This window comes from Oncorhynchus keta, chromosome 5 (assembly GCF_023373465.1).
Source record: "Oncorhynchus keta strain PuntledgeMale-10-30-2019 chromosome 5, Oket_V2, whole genome shotgun sequence".
Lineage (NCBI taxonomy): Eukaryota > Metazoa > Chordata > Actinopteri > Salmoniformes > Salmonidae > Oncorhynchus > Oncorhynchus keta.
Genome location: NC_068425.1, coordinates 1,793,584 through 1,817,483, shown reverse-complemented (window position 1 = coordinate 1,817,483; position 23,900 = coordinate 1,793,584). Strand labels below are relative to the sequence as shown.

At 43.9% G+C, this 23,900-nt stretch overlaps 1 protein-coding gene across 3 annotated transcripts in view; it reads right to left on the bottom strand.

The window, feature by feature from the left end:
- The window catches only part of ap2a1 (adaptor related protein complex 2 subunit alpha 1), a 52,089-nt gene that overhangs the window by 14,989 nt on the left and 13,200 nt on the right, over positions 1 to 23,900 (bottom strand). For all 3 annotated transcript variants that reach the window (XM_052518360.1, XM_052518361.1, XM_052518362.1), the window contains exons 3-10: positions 21,237 to 21,430; positions 20,780 to 20,909; positions 19,945 to 20,046; positions 19,542 to 19,801; positions 8,078 to 8,246; positions 7,805 to 7,942; positions 3,587 to 3,769; positions 223 to 320 (exon numbers count right to left, since the gene is read on the bottom strand). In XM_052518360.1, coding sequence (XP_052374320.1) covers positions 223 to 320; positions 3,587 to 3,769; positions 7,805 to 7,942; positions 8,078 to 8,246; positions 19,542 to 19,801; positions 19,945 to 20,046; positions 20,780 to 20,909; positions 21,237 to 21,430 — 1,274 coding nt within the window. The remainder of the gene's footprint in view (positions 1 to 222; positions 321 to 3,586; positions 3,770 to 7,804; positions 7,943 to 8,077; positions 8,247 to 19,541; positions 19,802 to 19,944; positions 20,047 to 20,779; positions 20,910 to 21,236; positions 21,431 to 23,900) is intronic.

Below are 23,900 nucleotides of genomic sequence, written 5' to 3'. Positions count from 1 at the left end.
GAGAGGTTAGAGTGAAAGTGAGAGGAGTGGTAAAGAGTTAAAATTGATAGTGGGAAGAGAGGATGAGAATGGAGAAGAGGAGGGAGAGAGAAGGATGACAAAAAGGTAGAACCATAAAAAGAAAAGGGAAAAACCTCATTAATACATCAGAAAATAAGAGCAGCCGTATATTTGTGCACGTCTCAGGTTGATGTCACTGGTGTGGGAGAGGCCACCACTCACCTGGAGCGGGGGTCCCCAGCAATGAGGTTTCCAAACTCTCCCAGGATGTACCCCCCCACCTTCACCATGTTCTCATGACAGGCTGGGGCCTGTAGAGCCTGGAGAGGGGGACAGTTAAAAAACGTAAGTATATTGAACAGATTTTATGATAGCCAAATGCAATGGGTCTTCAGAGCAGAGTTCATTAGGCACCAAACAAAAGCAAATTACTCAAACAGGGAGAACTTCACACACACACACACATACGACACATACATACGACACATACATACATACATACATACATACATAGACACATACATACATACATAGACACATACATACATACATAGACACATACATAGAGACACACAGATAGATAGAGACACACAGATAGATAGAGACACACAGATAGATAGAGACACACAGATAGATAGAGACACACAGATAGATAGAGAGACACACACAGATAGATAGAGAGACACACACAGATAGATAGAGAGACACACACAGATAGATAGAGAGACACACACAGATAGATAGAGAGACACACACAGATAGAGAGACACACACAGATAGAGAGACACACACAGATAGAGAGACACACACAGATAGAGAGACACACACAGATAGACACACACAGAGAGAGACACACACAGATAGAGAGACACACACAGATAGAGACACACACACAGATAGAGAGACACACACAGATAGAGACACACACATAGATAGAGACACACACATAGATAGAGACACACACATAGATAGAGACACACACATAGATAGAGACACACACATAGATAGACACACACATAGATAGACACACACATAGATAGACACACACATAGATAGACACACACATAGATAGACACACACATAGATAGACACACACATAGATAGACACACACATAGATAGACACACACATAGATAGACACACACATAGATAGACACACACATAGATAGACACACACATAGATAGACACACACATAGATAGACACACACATAGATAGACACACACATAGATAGACACACACATAGATAGACACACACATAGATAGACACACACATAGATAGACACATACATAGATAGACACATACATAGATAGACACATACATAGATAGACACATACATAGATAGACACATACATAGATAGACACATACATACATACATACATACATACATACATACATACATACATACATACATACATACATACATACATAGATACATACATACATACATAGATAGACACATACATACATACATACATACATACATAGATAGACACATACATAGATAGACACATACATAGATAGACACATACATAGATAGACACATACATAGATAGACACATACATAGATAGACACATACATAGATAGACACATACATAGATAGACACATACATAGATAGACACATACATAGATAGACACATACATAGATAGACACATACATAGATAGACACATACATACATAGATAGACACATACATACATAGATAGACACATACATACATAGATAGACACATACATACATAGATAGACACATACATACATAGATAGACACATACATACATAGATAGACACATACATACATAGATAGACACATACATACATAGATAGACACATACATACATAGATAGACACATATACATATACATACATACATACATACATACATACATACATACATACATACATACATACATACATACATACATACACATATATACACATATATACACTGCTCAAAAAAATAAAGGGAACACTTAAACAACACAATGTAACTCTAAGTCAATCACACTTCTGTGAAATCAAACTGTCCACTTAGGAAGAAACACTGATTGACGATAAATTTCACATGCTGTTGTGCAAATGGAATAGACAACAGGTGGAAAATATAGGCAATTAGCAAGACACCTCCAATAAAGGAGTGGTTCTGCAGGTGGTGACCACAGACCACTTCTCAGTTCCTATGCTTCCTGGCTGATGTTTTGGTCACTTTTGAATGCTGGCTGTGCTTTCACTCTAGTGGTAGCATGAGACGGAGTCTACAACCCACACAAGTGGCTCAGGTAGTGCAGCTCATCCAGGATGGCACATCAATGCGAGCTATGGCAAGAAGGTTTGCTGTGTCTGTCAGCGTAGTGTCCAGAGCATGGAGGCGCTACCAGGAGACAGACCAGTACATCAGGAGACGTGGTGGCCGTAGGAGGGCAACAACCCAGCAGCAGGACCGCTACCTCTGCCTTTGTGCAAGGAGGAGCAGGAGAAGCACTGCAAAATGACCTCCAGCAGGCCACAAATGTGCATGTGTCTGCTCAAACGGTCAGAAACAGACTCCATGAGGGTGGTATGAGGGCCCGACGTCCACAGGTGGGGGTTGTGCTTACAGCCCAACACCGTGCAGGACGTTTGGCATTTGCCAGAGAACACCAAAGAAGAACATCACAGAAGAAAGCAGGTTCACACTAAGCACATGTGACAGACGCGACAGTCTGGAGACGCCGTGGAGAATGTTCTGCTGCCTGCAACATCCTCCAGCATGACCGGTTTGGCAGTGGGTCAGTCATGGTGTGGTGTGGCATTTCTTTGGGGGGACCGCACAGCCTTCCATGTGCTCGCCAGAGGTAGCCTGACTGCCATTAGGTACCGAGATGAGATCCTCAGACCCCTTGTGAGACCATATGCTGGTGCGGTTGGCCCTGGGTTCCTCCTAATGCAAGACAATGCTAGACCTCATGTGGCTGGAGTGTGTCAGCAGTTCCTGCAAGAGGAAGGCATTGATGCTATGGACTGGCCAGCCCGTTCCCCAGACCTGAATCCAATTGAGAACATCATGTCTCGCTCCATCCACCAACGCCATGTTGCACCACAGACTGTCCAGGAGTTGGCGGATGCCACCTCATCAGGAGCATGCCCAGGCATTGTAGGGAGGTCATACAGGCACGTGGAGGCCACACACACTACTGAGCCTAATTTTGACTTGTTTTAAGGACATTATATCAAAGTTGGATCAGCCTGTAGTGTGGTTTTCCACTTTAATTTTGAGTGTGACTCCAAATCCAGACCTCCATGGGTTGATACATTTGATTTCCATTGATCATTTTTGTGTGATTTTGTTGTCAGCACATTCAACTATGTAAAGAAAAAAGTATTTAATAAGAATATTTCATTCATTCAGATCTAGGATGTGTTATTTTACTGTTCCCTTTATTTTTTTGAGCAGTGTATTTTAAAAAGGTTATGATTTCCTTTGCAATAGTTTTAAAAACGTTTTCACCCTAATGTACTCAACCAGGGAATATGATTGAGGAATTGCCAAGTTGAGACAAAAAGAGCACATTGGATCCAGACGTATCCGGCTTGGGCAGCCCCTACCTCGAAGACGGTCTTGGCGGCGTAGCCCTGCACATCGTCGCGGTTGATGACAATCTGGATGACGCGGTACCACACCTCCTCACTGACGTAGTCCCCGGCAATGCGGATGAGGTTAAGGATGGTGTCAACATACCATGAGTAGTCCACCGCATACTTCTCTGCCAGGATGGCCACCTTCAACACCTGGGAGAGAAGGGAACAGAGAGGTTACACCAGGGGTTCTGATACTTTTTTGGCCCATGACCCCATATTGATATCTGAAAATTCTCGCAGCCCCACCCATGTGAGTTCTAAAATGTTTTATTAACAGCCAAGTTTACTTTTTTTTTTTTAACTATTGCAGTCAATTGAAAAACATTCTAACAGTATTTGATGGTCTTCTCAACTCACCATCACATACTTTCAATGTAGAGCAGTCAATCGCAAATTAGTCTGACAAAATGTATCTCGTATCACCACCACTAATGAGATGGGTGTGCTTGTTCGTACTTGTATTTATTATGGATCCCCATTAGCTGGCTTCCATTAAAGAACACCCTCTGTGTTGCATGTCGCATCGGAACTTCTCAAAGTCAAGGGCCGTGGTCGACAGTGCACACCTCATCTCTGCTTTCACATCCAACCTGGATTGATATTTGGTTTTAATGCAGACGAGAACTCAATCCAGCTTCACACAGATATGAGCTGGTGAAGGGTAGCCTACCATGAGTTTTATGGTGCTTTCAAGACAACTGGGAACTCGGATCATGACGTCAGTGATTTCTCTGATAGAGTTCAGTGTCAAATCGGAGGGCCTGTTGTCTGGGCCTCTGGCAGTCTCTATGGGGGTGCCACAGGGTTCAATTCTTGGACCGACTCTCTTCTCTGTATACATCAATGATGTCGCTCTTGCTGCTGGTGAGTCTCTGATCCACCTCTACGCAGACGACACCATTCTGTATACTTCTGGCCCTTCTTTGGACACTGTGTTAACAACCCTCCAGACGAGCTTCAATGCCATACAACTCTCCTTCCGTGGCCTCCAATTGCTCTTAAATACAAGTAAAACGAAATGCATGCTCTTCAACCGATCGCTGCCTGCACCTGCCCGCCCGTCCAACATCAATACTCTGGACGGTTCGGTCTTAGAATATGTGGACAACTACAAATACCAAGGTGTGTGGTTAGACTGTAAACTCTCCTTCCAGACATCAAACATCTCCAATCCAAAGTTAAATCTAAAATTGGCTTCCTATTTCGCAACAAAGCCTCCTTCACTCATGCTGCCAAACATACCCTTGTAAAACTGACCATCCTACCGATCCTCGACTTTGGCGATGTAATTTACAAAATAGCCTCCAATACCCTACTCAACAAATTGGATGCAGTCTATCACAGTGCCATCCGTTTTGTCACCAAAGCCCCATATACTACCCACCATTGCAACCTGAACGCTCTCGTTGGCTGGCCCTCGCTTCATACTCGTCGCCAAACCCACTGGCTCCAGGTCATCTACAAGACCCTGCTAGGTAAAGTCCCCCCTTATCTCACCTCGCTGGTCACCATAGCAGCACCCACCTGTAGCACGCACTCCAGCTGGTATATCTCTCTGGTCACCCCCAAAACCAATTCTTACTTTGGCCTCCTCGCCTTCCAGTTCTCTGCTGCCAATGACTGGAACGAAGTGCAAAAATCTCTGAAACTGGAAACACTTATCCCCCTCACTAGCTTTAAGCACCAGCTGTCAGAGCAGCTCACAGATTACTGCACCTGTACATAGCCCATCTATAATTTAGCCCAAACAACTACCTCTCCCCCTACTGTATTTATTTATTTTGCTCCGTTGCACCCCCATTATTTCTATCTTTACTTTGCACATTCTTCCCACTGCAAATCTACCATTCCAGTGTATTTTTTTATATTTTTTTTACTTACTATATTGTATTTACTTCGCCACCATGGCCTTTTTTTGCCTTTACCTCCCTTATCTCACCTCATTTGCTCACATTGTACATAGACTCATTTTTCTTCTATTATTGACTGTATGTTTGTTTTACTCCATGTGTAAGTCTGTGTTGTTGTTCGTGTCGAACTGCTTTGCTTTATCTTGGCCAGGTCGCAATTGTAAATGAGAACTCATTATCAACTTGCCTACATGGTTAAATAAAGGTGAAATAAAATTAAAATAAATAAATATCTCAGAGATCTGTGCTTAGCTCTTCTGCCGTCATTTGCGCTCAGTGTATCATACAATGTGTCCATAAGGCAGAGGGAGACACATTACTAACTAGAGTGCAGAGGCCTGCCCCCTGTTCCCTGATAGACGGAGCCCCATCTGTGCAAAAGCCCACCATTCGATCCCATAGGGAATCTGTTTTTGGTCAAAATAGCCACGCAGCACACTGAACATCCTCTATGCTGTTTCATGCTTGGGAATTGAGACAGAAAAATGTCCTTGTGAATAGCATCCCACAACATGTATAGCGAACAAAAGTCAATGCATGGGCATCTCAGCCCTCACAGCTAAAGTCCATTTGGAAAGCATAAGCTTGGGAGTTTGAGTCGTTCAGTCAGAGTTTCCTCTTGATAGCAATAGCATAAATTCTTAATTTAACAGTGTTATCTGACAAAGGAATTAATGTGAGTTTCTGTGCCTCCCCATATACTGTTTTTATTATATCAATTGCGGACGGTACAGTTGAAGTCAGAAGTTTACATACACTTAGGTTGGAGTCACTAAAACTCATTTTTCAACAACTCTACCAATTTCTTGTTAACAAACTATAACTTTGGCAATTCAGTTAGGACATCTACTTTGTGCATGACACCAAGTAATTTTTCAAACAATTGTTTAGAGACAGATTATTTCACTTATCATTCACTGTATCACAATTCCAGTGGGTCAGAAGTTTACATACGCTAAGTTGACTGTGCCTTTAAACAGCTTGGGAAAATCCAGAAAATGTATTTCAAGGCCAACCTTCAATCTCAGTGCCTCTTTGCTTGACATCATGGGAAAATCAAAAGAAATCAGCCAAGACTTCAGAAAAAAAATGTGTAGACCTCCACACTGGTTCATCCTTGGGAGCAATTTCCAAATGCCTGAAGGTACCACGTTCATCTGTACAAACAATAGTACTCAAGTACAAACACCATGGGACCACACAGCCGCCATACCGCTCCGGAAGGAGAAGGGTTCTGTCTCCTGGAGATGAACGTACTTTGGTGCGAAAAGTACAAATCAATCTCAGAACAACAGCAAAAAGGACCTTGTGAAGATGCTGGAGGAAACAGGTACAAAAGTGTCTATATCCACAGTAAAACGAGTCATATATCGACATAACCTGAAAGGTCGCTCAGCAAGGAAGAAGCCACTGCTCCAAAACCGCCATAAAGCCAGATTACGGTTTGCAATATGGGGACAAAAATCGTACTTTTTGGAGAAATGTCCTCTGGTCTAATGAAACCATAACTTAATGGCTTAAGGACAACAAAGTCAAGGTATTAGAGTGGCCATCAAAGCCCTGACCTCAATCCTATAGAAAATGTGTGGGCAGAACTGAAAAAGCATATGCGAGCAATGAGGCCTACAAACCTGACTTATTGTAGAAAGTTATCCGAAACGTTTGCCCCAAGTTAAACAATTTGAAGGCAATGCTACCAAATACTAATTGAGTGTATGTAAACATCTGACCCACTGGGAATGTAATGAAAGAAATAAAAGCTGAAATAACTAACTCTCTCCACTACTATTCTGACATTTCACATTCTTAAAATAAAGTGTTGATCCTAACTGACCTAAGACGAAGTTTCAATAATGTATTTGGCTAAGGTGTATGTAAACTTCCGACTTCAACTGTACCAGTCTCTGCAATAGTGTGTTTTCATAGCGTAGTGTGCCCAGCCATTCATGGTGGGAATGATTGAAGTGCAATGAGCAAATGCGGCCTTTTCCCATGATCTAAGGGCGCTCTCTAGTTTAATTTGATATTTTAGATTCTAATCATTTCTATTTAGATTAAGGTTAACCACATTATAATGATTTTGAGACATTGAATTTAGGATTTTAGAAATTCTCCCGACGACACCATTTTCACGTCAAGCGACCCACAGTTTTGGGACCGCTGGGTTACACACTAACACAGACAGACACATAAGCGCAAAGACACAAATGCAGGCATAAACCCAGAGGCACTCAGAGGGGGAAAACATACAATATACACACAAGCAGACACGTACCATCTCCTCTCTGATGGAATAGTCGGCTGTCTCCAGGTAGCTGAGCATCTCGGCAACTATCTGCTTGGCGTTGCTACGGTCACACATGGCGTAGAGCAGGTCAGCAGCCCTCTGGCGAACACTCACATCCCTTTCAGTCTGGAGAGAAAAAGATAAGGTATAAAATGTGTTACAAACACCAGCAAAGTACTTAAAACAAAGTGTAAATACAAAAAAAAAAAAAGCAGTGTCTCATCTGAGTGTGTGTGTAACGTGTGCATGACAGAGACAGACCTTGAGTGCGTTGATGACGGTCTCGATGTGGGTCTTGACGGCCTCATGGGAGAACTCGGAGCTGGCCAGGGTACACATGCTCTCCAGAGCCAGGTAGCGCAGGTTGGTCTCTCTGTGCTGCAGGAACTGACCCAGCTGGTTACAGGCACGCACCAGCAGGTTGGGCTCACTGGAGAGGGGGAAGTTGAAGGAGGGAGAAATTAAGAGTAAGCCACACCATAATCAAATCAAACTTAATTTTCCACTTGCGCCGAATACAACAAGTGTAGACTTTACTTACTGTGAAATGCTTACTTATAAGTCCTTAACCAACAGTGCAGTTTAAGAAGAAGAAAATATTTACCAAGTAGGCTAAAATAAAAAAGTAATAATAAAAAAGTAACACAATAAGAATAACGAGGCTATATACAGGGGGCACTGGTACTGAGTCAGGTTGCAGGGGTACAGGCTAGTTGAGGTACTCTGTACATGTAGGTGGGGTAGAAATGACTATGTAACAAACAAACAGCAAGTAGCAGCAGAGTACAAGAGGGGGGGGTCAATGTAAATTGTAGAAGCTGTTGAGGAGCCTTTTGGTCCTAGACCTGGCGCTCCGGTACTGCTTGCCGTGCGGTAGCAGAGAAAACAGTCCAATTGCCACTCTTTAAGTTTAGGATGAGGAAGAGAGAAATAGAGACAGAGACACACAGAGAGAGAGGGAGAGAGTAGAAAGAGGAATATACTGTGTGTGTGTGTGTGTGTGTGTGTGTAAAAGTATTCCACATTATGTTGCGTTACAGGCTGAAAATGTATGATACATATTTTTCTCTCACCCATCTACACACAATACCCCATGAAAAACACTATTCAATAAAATATTCAAAACATTTTAGAATCACCTTTGGCATTGATTGCATCTTAGTCCTTCTGGTTAAGTCTCTAAGAGCTTTGCACACCTCGATTGTACAATATTTACACATTCTTTTTAAATTTCTTCAAGCTCTGTCAAATACCAAGTTGATCATTGCTAGACAGCCATTTTCAAGTCTTGCCATACATTTTCATTCCCATTTAAGGCAAACCCGTAACTAGGCAACTCAGGAACATTCAATGTCGTCTTGGTAAGCAACTACAGTGTATATTTGGCCTTGTGTTTAGGTTATTATCCTGCTGAAAGGTGAATTTGTCTCTCGGAAAACTGAACCAGGTTTTCCTATAGGGTTTTGCCTGTACTTAGCTCTATTCCATTTATTTTTATCCCCCAGAAAACTCCTTTCCAAAGATAAGCACACCCATAACATGATGCAGCCACCACCATGATTGAAAATATGAATAAACGGTACTCAGTAATGTGGGATATGCCCCAAACATAGCGTTTTTGTATTCAAATCTAAATGGATTAGCAGATGTTATTGCGGGTGTAGCGAAATGCTTGTGCTTCTAGCTCAGACAGTGAAGTAATATCTAACAAATTACACAACATATACCCAATACACACAAATCTAAGTAGGAATGACTTAAGACGAAATAAACATTGACGAGCGATGTCAGAGCGGAACGAAAAAGGATACAGTAGAATAGTATAGAATACAGTATATACAGTTAAGTCGGAGGTTTGCATACACCTTAGTCAAACACATTTAAACTCATTTTTTCACAATGCCTGACATTTAATCCTAGTAAAAATTCTGTCTTAGGTCAGTTAGGATCACCACTTCATTTTAAGAATGTGAAATGTCAGAATAATAGTTGAGAGAATTATTTATTTCAGCTTTTATTTCTTTCATCACATTCCCAGTGGGTCAGAATTTTACATACACTCAATTAGTATTTGGTAGCATTACCTTCAAATTGTTTAACTTGGGTAAACTGTTTCGGGTAGCTTTCCACAATAAGTTGGGACACAGAATACATTCCTCCTAACAGAGCTGGTGTAACTGAGTCAGGTTTGTAGGCCTCCTTGCTCGCACACACTTTTTCAGTTCTGCCCACAAATCTTCTATTTTTAATTTTTTTTATTTATTTTACTAGGCAAGTCAGTTAAGAACAAATTCTTATTTTCAATGGCGGCCTAGGAACAGTGGGTTAACTGCCTGTTCGGGGTAGAACGACAGATTTGTACCTTGTCAGCTCGGGGATTCGAACTTGCAATCTTTCGGTTACTAGTACAACGCTCTAACCACTAGGCTACCCTGCCGCCCCAAAATTGACTCTATAGGGTTGAGGTCAGGGCTTTGTGATGGCCACTCCAATACCTTGACTTTGTTGTCTTAAGCCATTTTGCCTCAACTTTGGAAGTATGCTTGGGAACATTGTCCATTTGAACATGGTACCTTCAGGCGTTTGGAAATTGCTCCCAAGGATGAAGACTTGTGGAGGTCTACAATTTTCTTTCTGAAGACTTGGCTGATTTCGTTTGATTTTCCCATGATGTCAAGCAAAGAGGCAGTGAGTTTAAGGTAGGCCTTGAAATACATCCACAGGTACGTCTCCAATTGAGTCAAATGATGTCAATTAGTCTATCAGAAGCTTCTAAAGCCATGACATCATTTTCTGGAATGTTCCAAACTGTTTAAAAGACACAGTCAACTTAGTGTATGTAAACGTCTGACCCACTGAAAATGTGAAATAGTGAATTATAAGTGAAATAATCTGTATGTAAACAACTGTTGGAAAAATTACTTGTGTCATGTGCAAAGTAGATGTCCTAACTGACTTTCCAAAACTATAATTTGTTAACAAGAAATTGGTGGAGTGGTTGAAAAATTAGTTCTAATGACTCCAAGACATAAGACATTACTAAGACATAAGTAATGCCAGATATGTAAACGTTATTAAAGTGACTAGTGTTCCATTCTGAAAGTTATTTCTAGTCTATCCCTATAGGCAGCAGCCTCTAACGTGCTAGTGATGGCTGTTTAGCAGTGATGGCCTTGCGATATAAGCTGTTTTTCAGTTTCTTGGTCCCGGCTTTGATGCACCTGTACTGACCTCGCCTTCTGGATGATAGTGGTGTGAACAGTCAGTGGCTCGGGTGGTTGATGTCCTTGATGATCATTTTGGCATTCCTGTGACAGTGGGTGCTGTAGGTGTCCTGGAGGGTGGGTAGTTTGCCCCGGTAATGCGTTGGGCAGACCGCACCACCCTCTGGAGAGCCTTGCGGTTGTGGGCGGTGCAGTTGCTGTACCAGGCGGTGATACAGTCTGACAGGACGCTCTCAATTGTGCATCTGTAAAAGTTTGTGAGGGCTTTAGGAGACGAGCCAAATTTCTTCAGCCTCCTGAGGTTGAAGAGGCTTTGTTGTGCCTTCACCACACTGTCTGTGCAGGTGGTCCATTTCAGTTAGTCAGTGATGTATACACCAAGGAACCACCTTCTCCACTGCCATCCCATCGATGTAGATATGGGGGTAGATATGGGGGTGCACCCTCGGCTGTTTCCTAAAGTCCACAATCATCTCCTTTGTATTGTTGACGTTGAGTGAGAGGTTGTTTTCCAGGCACCACACTCCCAGAGCCCTCACCTCCTCCCTGTAGGCGGTCTCATCATCGTTGGTAATCAAGCCGACTACTGTTGTTGTCTGCAAACTTGTTGATTGAGTTGGAGGCGTGTTTGGCCACGCAATCATGGGTGAACAAGTAGTACAGGAGGAGGCTGAGCACGCACCCTTGTGGGGCCCCTGTGTTGTGAGGATCAGCGAAGTGGAGTTGTTGTTTCCTACCTTCACCACCCGAGGGCGGCCTGTCAGGAAGTCCAGGACCCAGATGCACAGGGCGGGTTCAGACCCAGGGCCTCAAGCTTAATGATGAGCTTGGAGGGTACTATGTTGTTGAATGCTGAGCTATACTCAATGAACAACATTCTTACACAAGTATTTCTCTTGTCCAGATGGGATAAGGCAGTGTACAGAGTGATGGCGATTGCATCGTCTCTGGATCTATTGGGGTGGTAAGCAAATTGAAGTGGGTTTATGGTGGCAGTATGGTAGAGTTGATATGATCCTTGACTAACCTCAAAGCACTTTCATGATGACAGAGGTGAGTGCTATGAGGCAATAGTCATTAAGCTCAGGTACCTTTGCCTTCTTGGGTACAGGATCAATGGTGGCCATCTTGAATCATGTGGGGACAGCAGACTGGGATAGGGAGAGATTGAATATGCCTGTAAACACACCAGCCAGCTGGTCTGCGCAAGCTCTGAGGATGCGGCGTGGGATGCCGTCTGGGCAGGCTTGCAAGGGTTACCACTTAAATGTTTTACTCATGTAGAAGGAGAGCCCACAGTACTTGGTAGTGGGCCACGTCAGTGGCACAGTGTTATCCTCAAAGCATGTGAAGAATGTGTTTAGCCTGTCCGGAAGCAAGATGTCGGTCTCTGATGTGGCTGGTTTTCCTTTTGTAGTCCGTGATTGTCTGTAGACCCTGTCTGTAGCCCCTGCCACATAAGTCTCGTGTCTGAGCCGTTGAATTGAGACTCCACTTTGTCTCTATACTGACGTTTAGCTTGTTTGATTGCCTTGTGGAGTGAATAACTACAGTGGCAAGAAAAAGTATATGAACCCTTTGGAATTACTTGGTTTTCTTCATAAATTGGTCATCAAATTTGATCTAATCTTTATCTAAGTTACAACAATAGACAAACAGTGTGCTTAAACTAATAACATACAAATTATTGTATTTTGCTTGTCTACATTAAATACATAATTTAGCCGTACTCTTATCCTACTCCTCTGTTCCTCTGATAATGTAGAGGTTAACCAAGGCTCTGTTGCCCCCAGCACCACACCTATTCCCAAGGTGCCCACATTTCTTGACTTCTGTAACTGTAAAAGCCTTGGTTTCATGCATGTTGTTAACAGCAGAAGCCTCCTCCCTAAATTTGTTTAATTCACTGCTTTAGCACACTCCGCCAACCCTGATGTCCAGCCGTGTCTGAATCCTGGCTTAGAAAGGCCACCAAAAATTCTGAAATTTCAATCCCCAACTATAACATTTTCCAAAAAGATAGAACTGCCAAAGTAGGCGGAGTTGCAATCTACTGCAGATATAGCCTGCAGAGTTCTGTCATACAATCCAGGCCTGTGCCCAAACAAGTTTAGCTTCTACTTTTTAAAAATCCACCTTTCCAGAAATAAGTCTCTCACCGCTGCCGCTTGTTATAGACCCCCCTCAGCGCCCAGCTGTACCCTGGACACCATATGTGAATTGATTGCCCACAATCTATCTTCAGAGTTTGTACTGTTAGGTGACCTAAACTGGGATACACTTAACACCCCGGCCGTCCTACAAACTAAGCTTGATGCCCTCAATCTCACACAAATTATCAAGGAACCTACCAGGTACAACCCTAAATCCGTAAACATGGGCACCCTCATAGATATCATCCTGACCAACTTGTCCTCTAAATACACCTCTGCTGTGTTCAACCAGGATCTCAGCGATCACTGCATGTGTCCGTAATGGGTCCGCGGTCAAACAACCACCCCTCATCACTGTCATCCCTAAAACACTTTCTAATTGACATGGCCCGGGTATCCTGGAAGCATATTGACCTCATCCCGTCAGTATTTCAAAAAATGTAGAACTAAGAATAGATATAGAGCTTGGTTCACCCCAGACTTGACTGCCCTTGACCAGCACAAAAACATCCTGTGGCGTACTGCATTAGCATCGAATAACCACCGCGATATGCAACTTTTCAGTGAAGTTAGGAACCAATATACACAGTCAGTTAGGAAAGTAAAGCCAAGCTTTTTCAAACAGAAATTTGCATCCTGTAGCTCTAATTCCAAAAAGTTTTGGGACACTAAAGTCCATGGAGAATAAGAGCACCTCCTCCCAGTTGCCCACTGCACTGCGGCTGGTAAACACTTTCACCACCAATAAATCTACGATAATCGATCATTTCAATAAGCATTCTTCTACGGCTGACCATGCTTTCCACCTGGCTACCCCTACCCCGGCCAAAAGCTCTGCACCCCCCGCAAAAACTTCCCCCCCGCTTCTTCTTCACCAAAATCCAGACAGCTTATGTTCTGAAAGAGCGGCAAAATCTGGATCCCTACAAATCAGCTGGGCGTATCAATCTGGACCCTCTAGTTCTGAAACTATCTGCCGAAATTGTTGCAACCCCTATTACTAGCCTGTTCAACCTCTCTTTCATATTGTCTGAGATCCCCAAAGATTGGAAAGCTGCAGGGTTCATACCTCTCTTCAAAGGGGAAGACTCTAGACCCAAAATGTTATAGACCCATATCCATCCTGCCCTGCTTTTCAAAAATCTTCGAAAGCCAAGTCAACAAATAGATTACCGACCATTTCGTATCCCACCGTACCTTCTCCACTATGCAATCTGGTTTCCGAGCTGGTCAAGGGTGCACCTCAGCTACGCTCAAGGTCCTAAACGACATCATAACCGCCATCGATAAAAGCAGTGTGCAGCCGTCATCGACCTGGCCAAAGCTTTCGACTCTGTCAATCACAGCATTCTTATCAGCAGACTCAAAAGCCTTGGCTTCTCAAATGACTGCCTCGCCTGGTTCACCAACTACTTCTCAGTCAGAGTTCAGTGTGTCAAATCGGAGGCCCTGTTGCCCGGACCTCTGGCAGTCTCTATGGGGGTGCCACAGGGTTCAATGCTCGGGCCTACCCTTTTCTCTGTATATATATCAATGATGCCGCTCTTGCTGCTGGTGATTCTCTGATCCACCTCTACGCAGACGACACCATTCCGTATACATCTGGCACTTGTTTGGACATTGTGTTTACAAACCTCCAAACGAGATTCGATGCCATACAACACTCCTTCCGTGGCCTCCAACTGATTTTGAACGCTAGTAAAACTAAATGCATGCTCTTCAACCGATTGCTGCCCGCACCCGCCCGCCTGACTAGCATTGCTGCTCTGTACGGTTCGGATTTAGAATATGTGGACAACTACAAATACCTAGGTGTCTGGTTAGACTGTAAACTCTCCTTCCAGACTCACATCAAACATCTCCAATCCAAAATTCCTATTTCGCAACAAAGACTCCTCCACTCATACCCTCGTTAAACAGACTATCCTATCGATCCTTGACTTAGGCGATGTCATTTACAAAATAGCCTCCAACACTACTCAGCAAATTAGATGTAGTCTATCACAGTGCCATCCGTTTTGTCACCAAAGCCCCATATACTACCCACCACTGCGACCTGTATGCTCTCGTTGGCTGGATCTCGCTACATATTCGTCGCCAAACCCACTGGCTCCAGGTCATCGAAAAGTCTTTGCTAGGTAAAGCCCTGCCGTATCTTAGCTCACTGGTCACCATAGCGACACCCACCCGTAGAACGCAACTCCAGCAGATATATCTCACTGGTGATCCCCAAAGCCATCACCTCTTTGGCCGCCTTTCCTTCCAGTTCCCTGCTGCCAATGACTGGAACAAATTGCAAAATTCACTGAAGCTGGAGATTTCTCTCCAACTTTAAGCATCAGCTGTCAGAGCAGCTTACCGATCACTGTACCTGTACACAGCCCATCTGTCAATAGCACACCCAGCTACCTGATCCCCATATTTTTTGTTGTTGCTCTTTTGCACTCCAGTATCTCTACTTGCACATCATCATCTGCACATTATCACTCCAGTGTTAATGCTAAATTGTCATTATTTCACTTATATGGCCTATTTATTGCTTTACCTCCCGAATCTTACATTTGCACACACTGTACATAGACCTTTTCTATTGTGTTATTACTGTACATTTGTTTACCCCATGTGTAACTGTGTTGTTTTAAATCGCACTGCTTTGATTTATCTTGGCCAGGTCGCAGTTGTAAATGAGAACAACTGGCCTACCTGGTTAAATAAAAGGTTAAATAAATAAATAAAATAAAAATAAAATCTGGAGTCCAATCAATGAGACGAGATTGGAGATGTTGGTTAGAGCTGCCTTGCCCTATTAAAAAAATGCTACTCACAAGAAGCATTGACTGATGTGAACCATGCCTTGAACAAAAGAGATCTCAGAAGACCTGAGATTAAGAATTGTTGACTTGCATAAAGCTGGAAAAGGTTACAAAAGTATCTCTAAAAGCATCAGTCTACAGTAAGACAAATTTTCTATAAAGGAGAAAGTTCAGCACTTTGCTACACTCCCTAGGAGTGGCCATCCTGCAAAGATGACTGCAACAGCACAGAGCTCAATGAGGTTAAGAAGAATCCTAGTGTCAGCTAAAGACTTACAGAAATCTCTCTAACATGCTAACATCTCTGTTGACGAGTCTACGATACGTAAAACACTAAACAAGAATGGTATTCATGGGAGGACACCGCGGAAGAAGCCACTGCTGTCCAAAAAAACATTGCTGAAAGTCTGAAGTTTGCAAAAGTGCACCTGGCTGTTCCACAGCGCTAAAGGTGGTCAAGCCTGCCACGCAGTCTCCTCGTGGATTGCAATGTAATTTATTATTTTTTAATTGTTTTTTTTTACCTTTATTTAATTAGGCAAGTCAGTTAAGAACAAATTCTTATTTTCAATGACAGCCTAGGAACAGTGGGTTAACTGCCTGTTCAGAGGCAGAACGCCAGATTTGTACCATGTCAGCTTGGGGATTTGAACTTGCAACCTTCCGGTTACTAGTCCAACGCCCTAACCACTAGGCTACCCCGCCGCCCTAATCGGTGTCCAGAAATGCCAAATGTTATGAAAACTTGAAATCGGCCTTAATTAATCAGCCGATTAATCGGGCGACCTCTAACGGGGTGTATTGATACACCATCAAAAGTGTAATGAATAACTTTACCATGCTCAGAGATATTCAATTTTTTTTTACCCATCTACCAATAGGTGCCCTTCTTTGAGGCATTGGAAAACCTCCCTGGTCTTTGAGGTTGAATCTGTGTTTGAAATTCACTGCTCAACTGTGGGACCTTACATATAAGTGTGTATATGGGGTAGGGAGAGGAGGTAAAATCATGTTAAACAAGTATTGGACACAGAGTCCATGCAACTTACTATGTGAATTCTTAAGCACATTTTTACTCCTGAACATATTTAGGCTTGACATAACAAAGGAGTTAAATACTTTTCATACTGTATTAATTGGTAAACATTTCTAAAAACATAATTCCATTTTGACATTATGGGATATTGTGTGTAGGCCATTGCCACAATATCAACATTTGATCAATTTTAAATTCACGTTGTAACAACAAATGTGGAAAAAGTCAAGGGGTGCGAATCCTTTCTGAAGGCACTGTGTGTGTGTGTGTGTGAATTATATATATATATATATACACACACACCGAGTACACAAAACAATAGGAACACTTTCCTAATATTGAGTTGCAGCACCACTTTTGCCCTTAGAACAGCCTCATTTTGTTGGGGCATGGACTCTACAAGGTGTACACGGAGTATACAAAACATTAGTGACACCTGCTCTTACCATGACATAGACTGATCAGGTGAATCCAGGTGGAAGCTATGACCCCTTGATGTCACCTGTTAAATCCACTTAAAATCAGTGTAAATGAAGGGAAGGAGACAGGTTAAAGAAGGATTGTTAAGCCTTGAGACAATTCAGACATGCCATTTGGAGGGTGAATGAGCAAGACAAAAGATTTGCATTTGAACTGGGTATGGTAGTAGGTGCCAGGCGCACCGGTTTGTGTCAAGAACAGCAACGCTGCTGGGTTTTTCACGCTCAACAGTTCTCCGTGTGCATCAACAATGGCCCACCACGTAAAGGACATACAGTCAACTTGACGCAATTGTGGGAAGAGTTATGGTCAACATGGGCAAGCATCCCTGTGGAAAACGTTCAACACCTTGTAGAGTCCATGCCCCAAAGAATTGAGGCTGTTCTGAGTGTACCTCAATATTAGGAAGGTGTATATATACATACTGAACAAAATATAAATACAAAGTGTTGACCCATGTGTTTCATGAGCTGAAAGAAAATATCCCAGACATTTTCCATATGCACAAAAAGCTTATTTCTCTCAAATTTTGTGCATCCCTGTTAAATGAGCATTTCTACTTTGCCAAGATAATCCATCCACCTGACAGGTGTGGCATATCAAGAAGCTGGTTAAACAGCATGATTTTTTTACACAGGTGCACCTTGTGCTGGGGGCACTAAAAGGCCTCTCTAAAATGTACAGTTTTGTCACACAATAATGCTACAGATGTCTCAAGTCGAGGGAACGTGCAATTGGCATGCTGAATGCAGGAATATCCATAAGAGCTGTTGCCAGAGAGTTTAATGTACATGTATCTACCATAAACCGCCTCCAACATCGTTTTAGACAATTTGGCAGTACGTCCAACCAGCCTAACAACCACAAACCACGTGTAACCACGCCAGCCCAGGACCTCCACATCCGGATTCTTCACTTGCTGGATCGTCCAAGACCAGCCACCTGGACAGCTGATGAAACTGTGGGTTTGCACAAACAAAGAATTTATGCACAAACTGTCAGAAACAGTCTCAGGGAAGCTCATCTGCGTGCTCGTCATCCTTCCCAGGGTCTTGACCTGACTGCAGTTTGGCGTCGTAACAGACTTCAAGTGGGAAAATGCTCCCTTTTGATGGCCACAGGCACGTTGGGGAAGTGTCTTCTTTACAGAAGAATCCCGGTTTCAACTGTAACGGGCAGATGGAGGACAGCGTCTACAGCGTCGTGTGGGCGATATAAAGGTTGTGAACAGAGTGCCCCATGGTGGCGGTGGGGTTGTGGTATGGGCAGGCATAAGCTACGGACAATGAACACGGTGGCATTTTATCGATGACAATTTGAATACACCGATATACCATGACAAGAACCTGAGGCCAATTGTTGTGCCATTCATCCGCTGCCATCACCTCATGTTTCAGCATGATAATGCACGTCCCCATGTCGCAAGGATCTATACACAATTCATGGAAGCTGAAAATATTCCAGTTCTTCCATGGCCTGCATACTCACCCATTGAGCATATTTGGGATGCTCTGGATAGTGTACAACAGCGTGTTCTAGTTCCCTCCAATATACAACAACTTCGCACAGTCATTGTAGAGGAGTGAGACAACATTCCACAGGCCACAATCAACAGCCTGATCAACTGTATGCGAAGGAGATGTGTCGCGCTGTGTGAGGCAAATGGTGGCCACACCAGATACGGACTGGTTTTCCGATCCACGCCCCTACCTTTTTTTTAAAGGTATCTGTGACCAACAGATGCATATCTGTATTCCCAGTCATGTGAAATCCATAGATTAGGGTCTAATGAATTTATTTCAATTTTCAGGTTTCCTTACATGAACTTTAAGTCGGTAAAATCTTTGGAATTGTTACATGTTGCGTTTATATTTTTATTCAGTGTATATATGAGAAAGAGAGAAACACACACACACAGAGAGAGAGCAAGAGAGAGAGCTACTGAAAGAGTGAGAGAAAAAGGGATACAGAAAAAGTGAGAAAAAGACAGACACCGAGAGTGACAGATATCCTCCTCACCTGTCGTAGTGGATGATGAGTGAGATGGCCTCGAACAGGATGGCGTTCTTGGCGTTGGAGTGCTGAACCTTTTTGGACTTGGGTGGTTCCTGGGCCTTGTTCAGGATGGTCTCCAGACACTCCACCAAGCGGCCCTTCACGGCGCCATCCTCTGGTGGGGGGTAGCACTGCAGCAGGCGCAGCAGTTTACAGGACAGCCACGGGGCCGGGACAAAGTAGTAGGTGTAGTCCTGCAGGTCAGTGGAGGCTGAAGACACAATCTGGAGAAGAACAGGAGGAGGAGAAAGAGAGATGGGTTGAAATCCTGGAGATAGAGACAGTGAGGCAAAGGGAGAATGGATCGCTGGACTGACATGCATGATTTTATAGGTATACATGAACACGTGCGCACATACACACACACCCTGCTCAGACGAGAAACAGCCAGGGACACACAGGTTTTGAACTCATCAGGGTTCTTCGAGCTGAGACAGGTGATGAGGGAGATGGCTGCCGTGACAACACCCTGCGAGAGAGAGAGAGAAACACGCTCATCATCAGAAACAACAGTAACACCTAAAAGGCATAACCTTAGTCTCAATGAAGTCAGTAGTTAGGTTCCAACATCCATACCAGCAACCGGATGCATACAGTTTTAGGCGAAATGGAAGAGAGCCTGTTGCGTTCAACATTAGCTTTTGGACATTAACAAGGCAACACTCCATCTTAACGCCTCCTCCACATTTACTGGACAGTGCAGAAGATAACCTCTCCTAACATTTGTTTCTTTTCTCGTAAAGACCAGTATCTGAGGCATCTATTTTCAGGCATTTTCTTTACGTTAGGTTACACTGACTGCATTTAGACAGGAAGCCCAATTCTGCTTTTTTCCCAGCAATTTGTCTTTTGACCAATCAGATAACCTCTGAAAAAGATCTGATGTGATTGGTAAAAAGAGTAATAAGTGGGGGGTTCTAGACTAGTGTGGATATTGTAACAGAGCCAGCTAGCGCCATCTATTGGCCTGGAAGATAAATGCACTAGCATACCTGATAAATCAGGGGTGTATTCCTTAGTGTAACAAATTGCTTTGCAATGGAAAACGTATTGTGAAAGCAAACGTTTTGCAACAAAAGCAAATGTTTCTAATTAGACAATTCAGTTTAGTCGCTCCCTGTTTTTACTGTTGGCTTCCTAGTGAATACACCACAGGTGTGCTAGTATTGGGCTAGAGCAGAAATGTATGGCCTGTCTCTCACCATGTGCTGGTCGTTGAGGAGGTGCACCACTCGGGAGGTCCACTCCCCCATCAGAACCAGGTCTGGGGAGGCCTTGTACAGACGCAGAAGACACAGGGCAGCAGACTGCTTCACACTGTCCATGGTGTCCCTGGCAATCACATCACAAACAACACAATGCTCACTATAAAGGACTACCAGTCTGCAACAACTCGTGGAAAGATATTGTCTGTACAGCAGATTTTGTCTAATCATGCTGTTATAGCATATTAATACAAAGAAAATCATGTCCTCAGTCCATCTCCCCTTTCCTCCATTTCCCTCTCCGGTCTCCTCACCCTCCCTTCCCTCCATCCATCCTTCTCTTCCCAACCTCTCCCTTTGACAAATGTTGTTGTAAAAAGGCCTACAAGAATACAATTTGACTGACTAATTGCGCTCTCCCTCTCCCTCATTACTCCTCCCTCTCCATTCTTACCCGGCCACCAGAATGCGTGGGATCTCTCCAGCAAAGGCCTCGGCCATCTCACGGCTGCCCACGTTGGCGATGCAGTGCAGGGCCAGGCACATGAAGGTGGGGTTGCGGCTAGACAGGTCGTTCTTGATGGCGTTGTTGATGAGGCGGATCAGCTCGCTGTTGCTGTTCACCAGCACCGAGATGAACAGGTAGCCCTGAGAGGGGAAAGAGAGAGAGAGAGGGAGGGAAGAGAGAGAGAGAGGGAGGGAAGAGAGAGAGGGAGAGATCAGGCAATCATATTTTATTTGTATAGCCTTTATACAACAACATTTGACACAAAGTGGTTCACAGTAACCCGACAAGCAGCAGCACAGTGGCGAGGTAACGTGTTAATTCCTAAAAGGAAGAAGCCTTGAGAGGAACCAGACTCAAATGGGGGAGGGAGGAGAGAGGGGGTGAGGCGATATTTTAGAGGGATGAAGTGTAGGGGACAGAGGATGCAGGATGGAGGTAAAGGAGGGAGTTGCGTCATCGGAAGAGAGGTGAATATGATGAAGAGCGGAGCGGGCGGGGAGTGAAAGAGGAAACGTGTGTAGGTAGGGAAGCAGAGACAGAAAGAAGGGAAGGAGGGGAAGGGCGGAGAAAAATAATAGAAAGTGAGCTGTAGGGAGTGATGGCAGGATGCATTGTGGAGGGTTCATCCCTCCCTACAGTATTCATCTGCGTCCCAAATGGCACCCTATGGGCCCTGGTCAAAGGTAGTACACTATATGGGGACGCAATTGAGACACTCTTTCATGTGGCTGAGACTCAGAGACGGACTGGGCCATCATTACGATGCAGTCGCACGGCCTGAGCCTGAACCGTGGCTGCCTGCCACTACCTCTCACATCCTATTCCTTCCCCTTTACTTTTTCCACACTTTGTTATGTTACGGCCTTATTCTAAAATGGATTTAAAAAATAAATCCTCAGCGAAATCCAAGCCATTAGGTCAAAGGAATTGTCCATAGAGCTCCGAGACAGGATTGTGTCGAGGCACAGATCTGAGGAAGGGTACCAAAAAAAGTCTGCAGCATTGAAGGTCCCCAAAAACAGTGACTTCCATCATTCTTAAATAGATGAAGTTTGGAACCACCAAGACTCTTCCTAGAGCTGGTCCCCCAGCGAAACTGAGCAATTGGGGAGAAGGGCCTTGGTCACGGAGGTGACCAAGAACCCAATGGTTACTGACAGATCTCCAGAATTCCTCTGTGGAGATGGGAGAAAGGCACCTAAAGGACTCTCAGACCATGATAAACAAGATTCTCTGGTCTGATGAAACCAAGATTGAACTTGCGTTGCTGTGCCTTCACCACGCTGTCTGTGTGGGTGGACCATTTCAGCTTGTCCGTGATGTGTACGCCGAGGAACTTAAAAACTTTCCACCACTGTCCCGTCGATGTGAATAGGGGGCTGCTCCCTCTGCTGTTTCCTGAAGTCCACAATCATCTCCTTTGTTTAGTTGACATTGAGTGTGAGGTTATTTTCCTGACACCACACTCCGAGGGCCCTCACCTCCTTCCTGTAGGCCACCTCATCGTTGTTGGTAATCAAGCCTACCACTGTAGTGTAGTCTGCAAACTTGATTATTGAGTTAGAGGCGTGCATGGCCACGCAGTCATGGGTGAACAGGGAGTACAGGAGAGGGCTGAGAACGCACCCTTGTGGGGCCCCAGTGTTGAGGATCAGCAGGGTGGAGATGTTCTTACCTACCCTCACCACCCGCGGGCGGCCCGTCAGGAAGTCCAAGACCCAGTTGCAAGGGGCGAGGTCGAGACCCAGGGTCTCGAGCTTAATGACGAGTTTGGAGGGTACTATGGTGTTAAATGCCGAGCTGAAGTCGATGAACAGCATTCTTATGTAACAGTATACTTTTAAACCGTCCCCTCGCCCATACCCGGGCGCGAACCAGGGACCCTCTGCACACAACAACAGTCATCCACAAAGCATCGTTACCCATCGCTCCACAAGAGCCGCGGCCCTTGCAGAGCAAGGGGAAATACTACTTCAAGGTCTCAGAGCAAGTGACGTAACCGATTGAAACGCTATTTAGCGCACACCGCTAACTAAGCTAGCCGTTTCACATCCGTTACACTTACATAGGTATTCCTCTTGTCCAGATGGGTTAGGGCAGCGTGCAGTGAATGGGAGAAACTCCCCAAATACAGTTGTGCCAAGCTTGTAGCGTTATACCCAAGATGACTTGATGCTGTAATCGCTGCTTCAACAAAGTACTGAATACTTAAGTAAATGTGATATTTACTTTTTTTTAAAGTTTCCCAAAACCTGTCTTTGGCTTTCACATTATGGTGTAGGGTGTAGATTGATGAGGGGGGAACATTATTTAATCCATTTTAAATTCAGGCTGTAACATAAGAAAATGGGGGAAAAGCCAATGGTCTTAATACATTCCGAAGGCACTGTATACAGCAGTTTTCAAACAGCCTTAAACTTAAACTAACCAATTATATAAAACAAAACTTGTTCCCAAATGTGTTACTTGATTGTAATAGAATTAAGTATTTCTACATATCTATTCGCTCATCTATCCATTCACCCATCCCTCCCTTAATTAGCCAGACACCCTCTCGTCAGACAGAAAACACTCTCAGCCATTACACAGCAGAATAAACTGCAGAGGAGA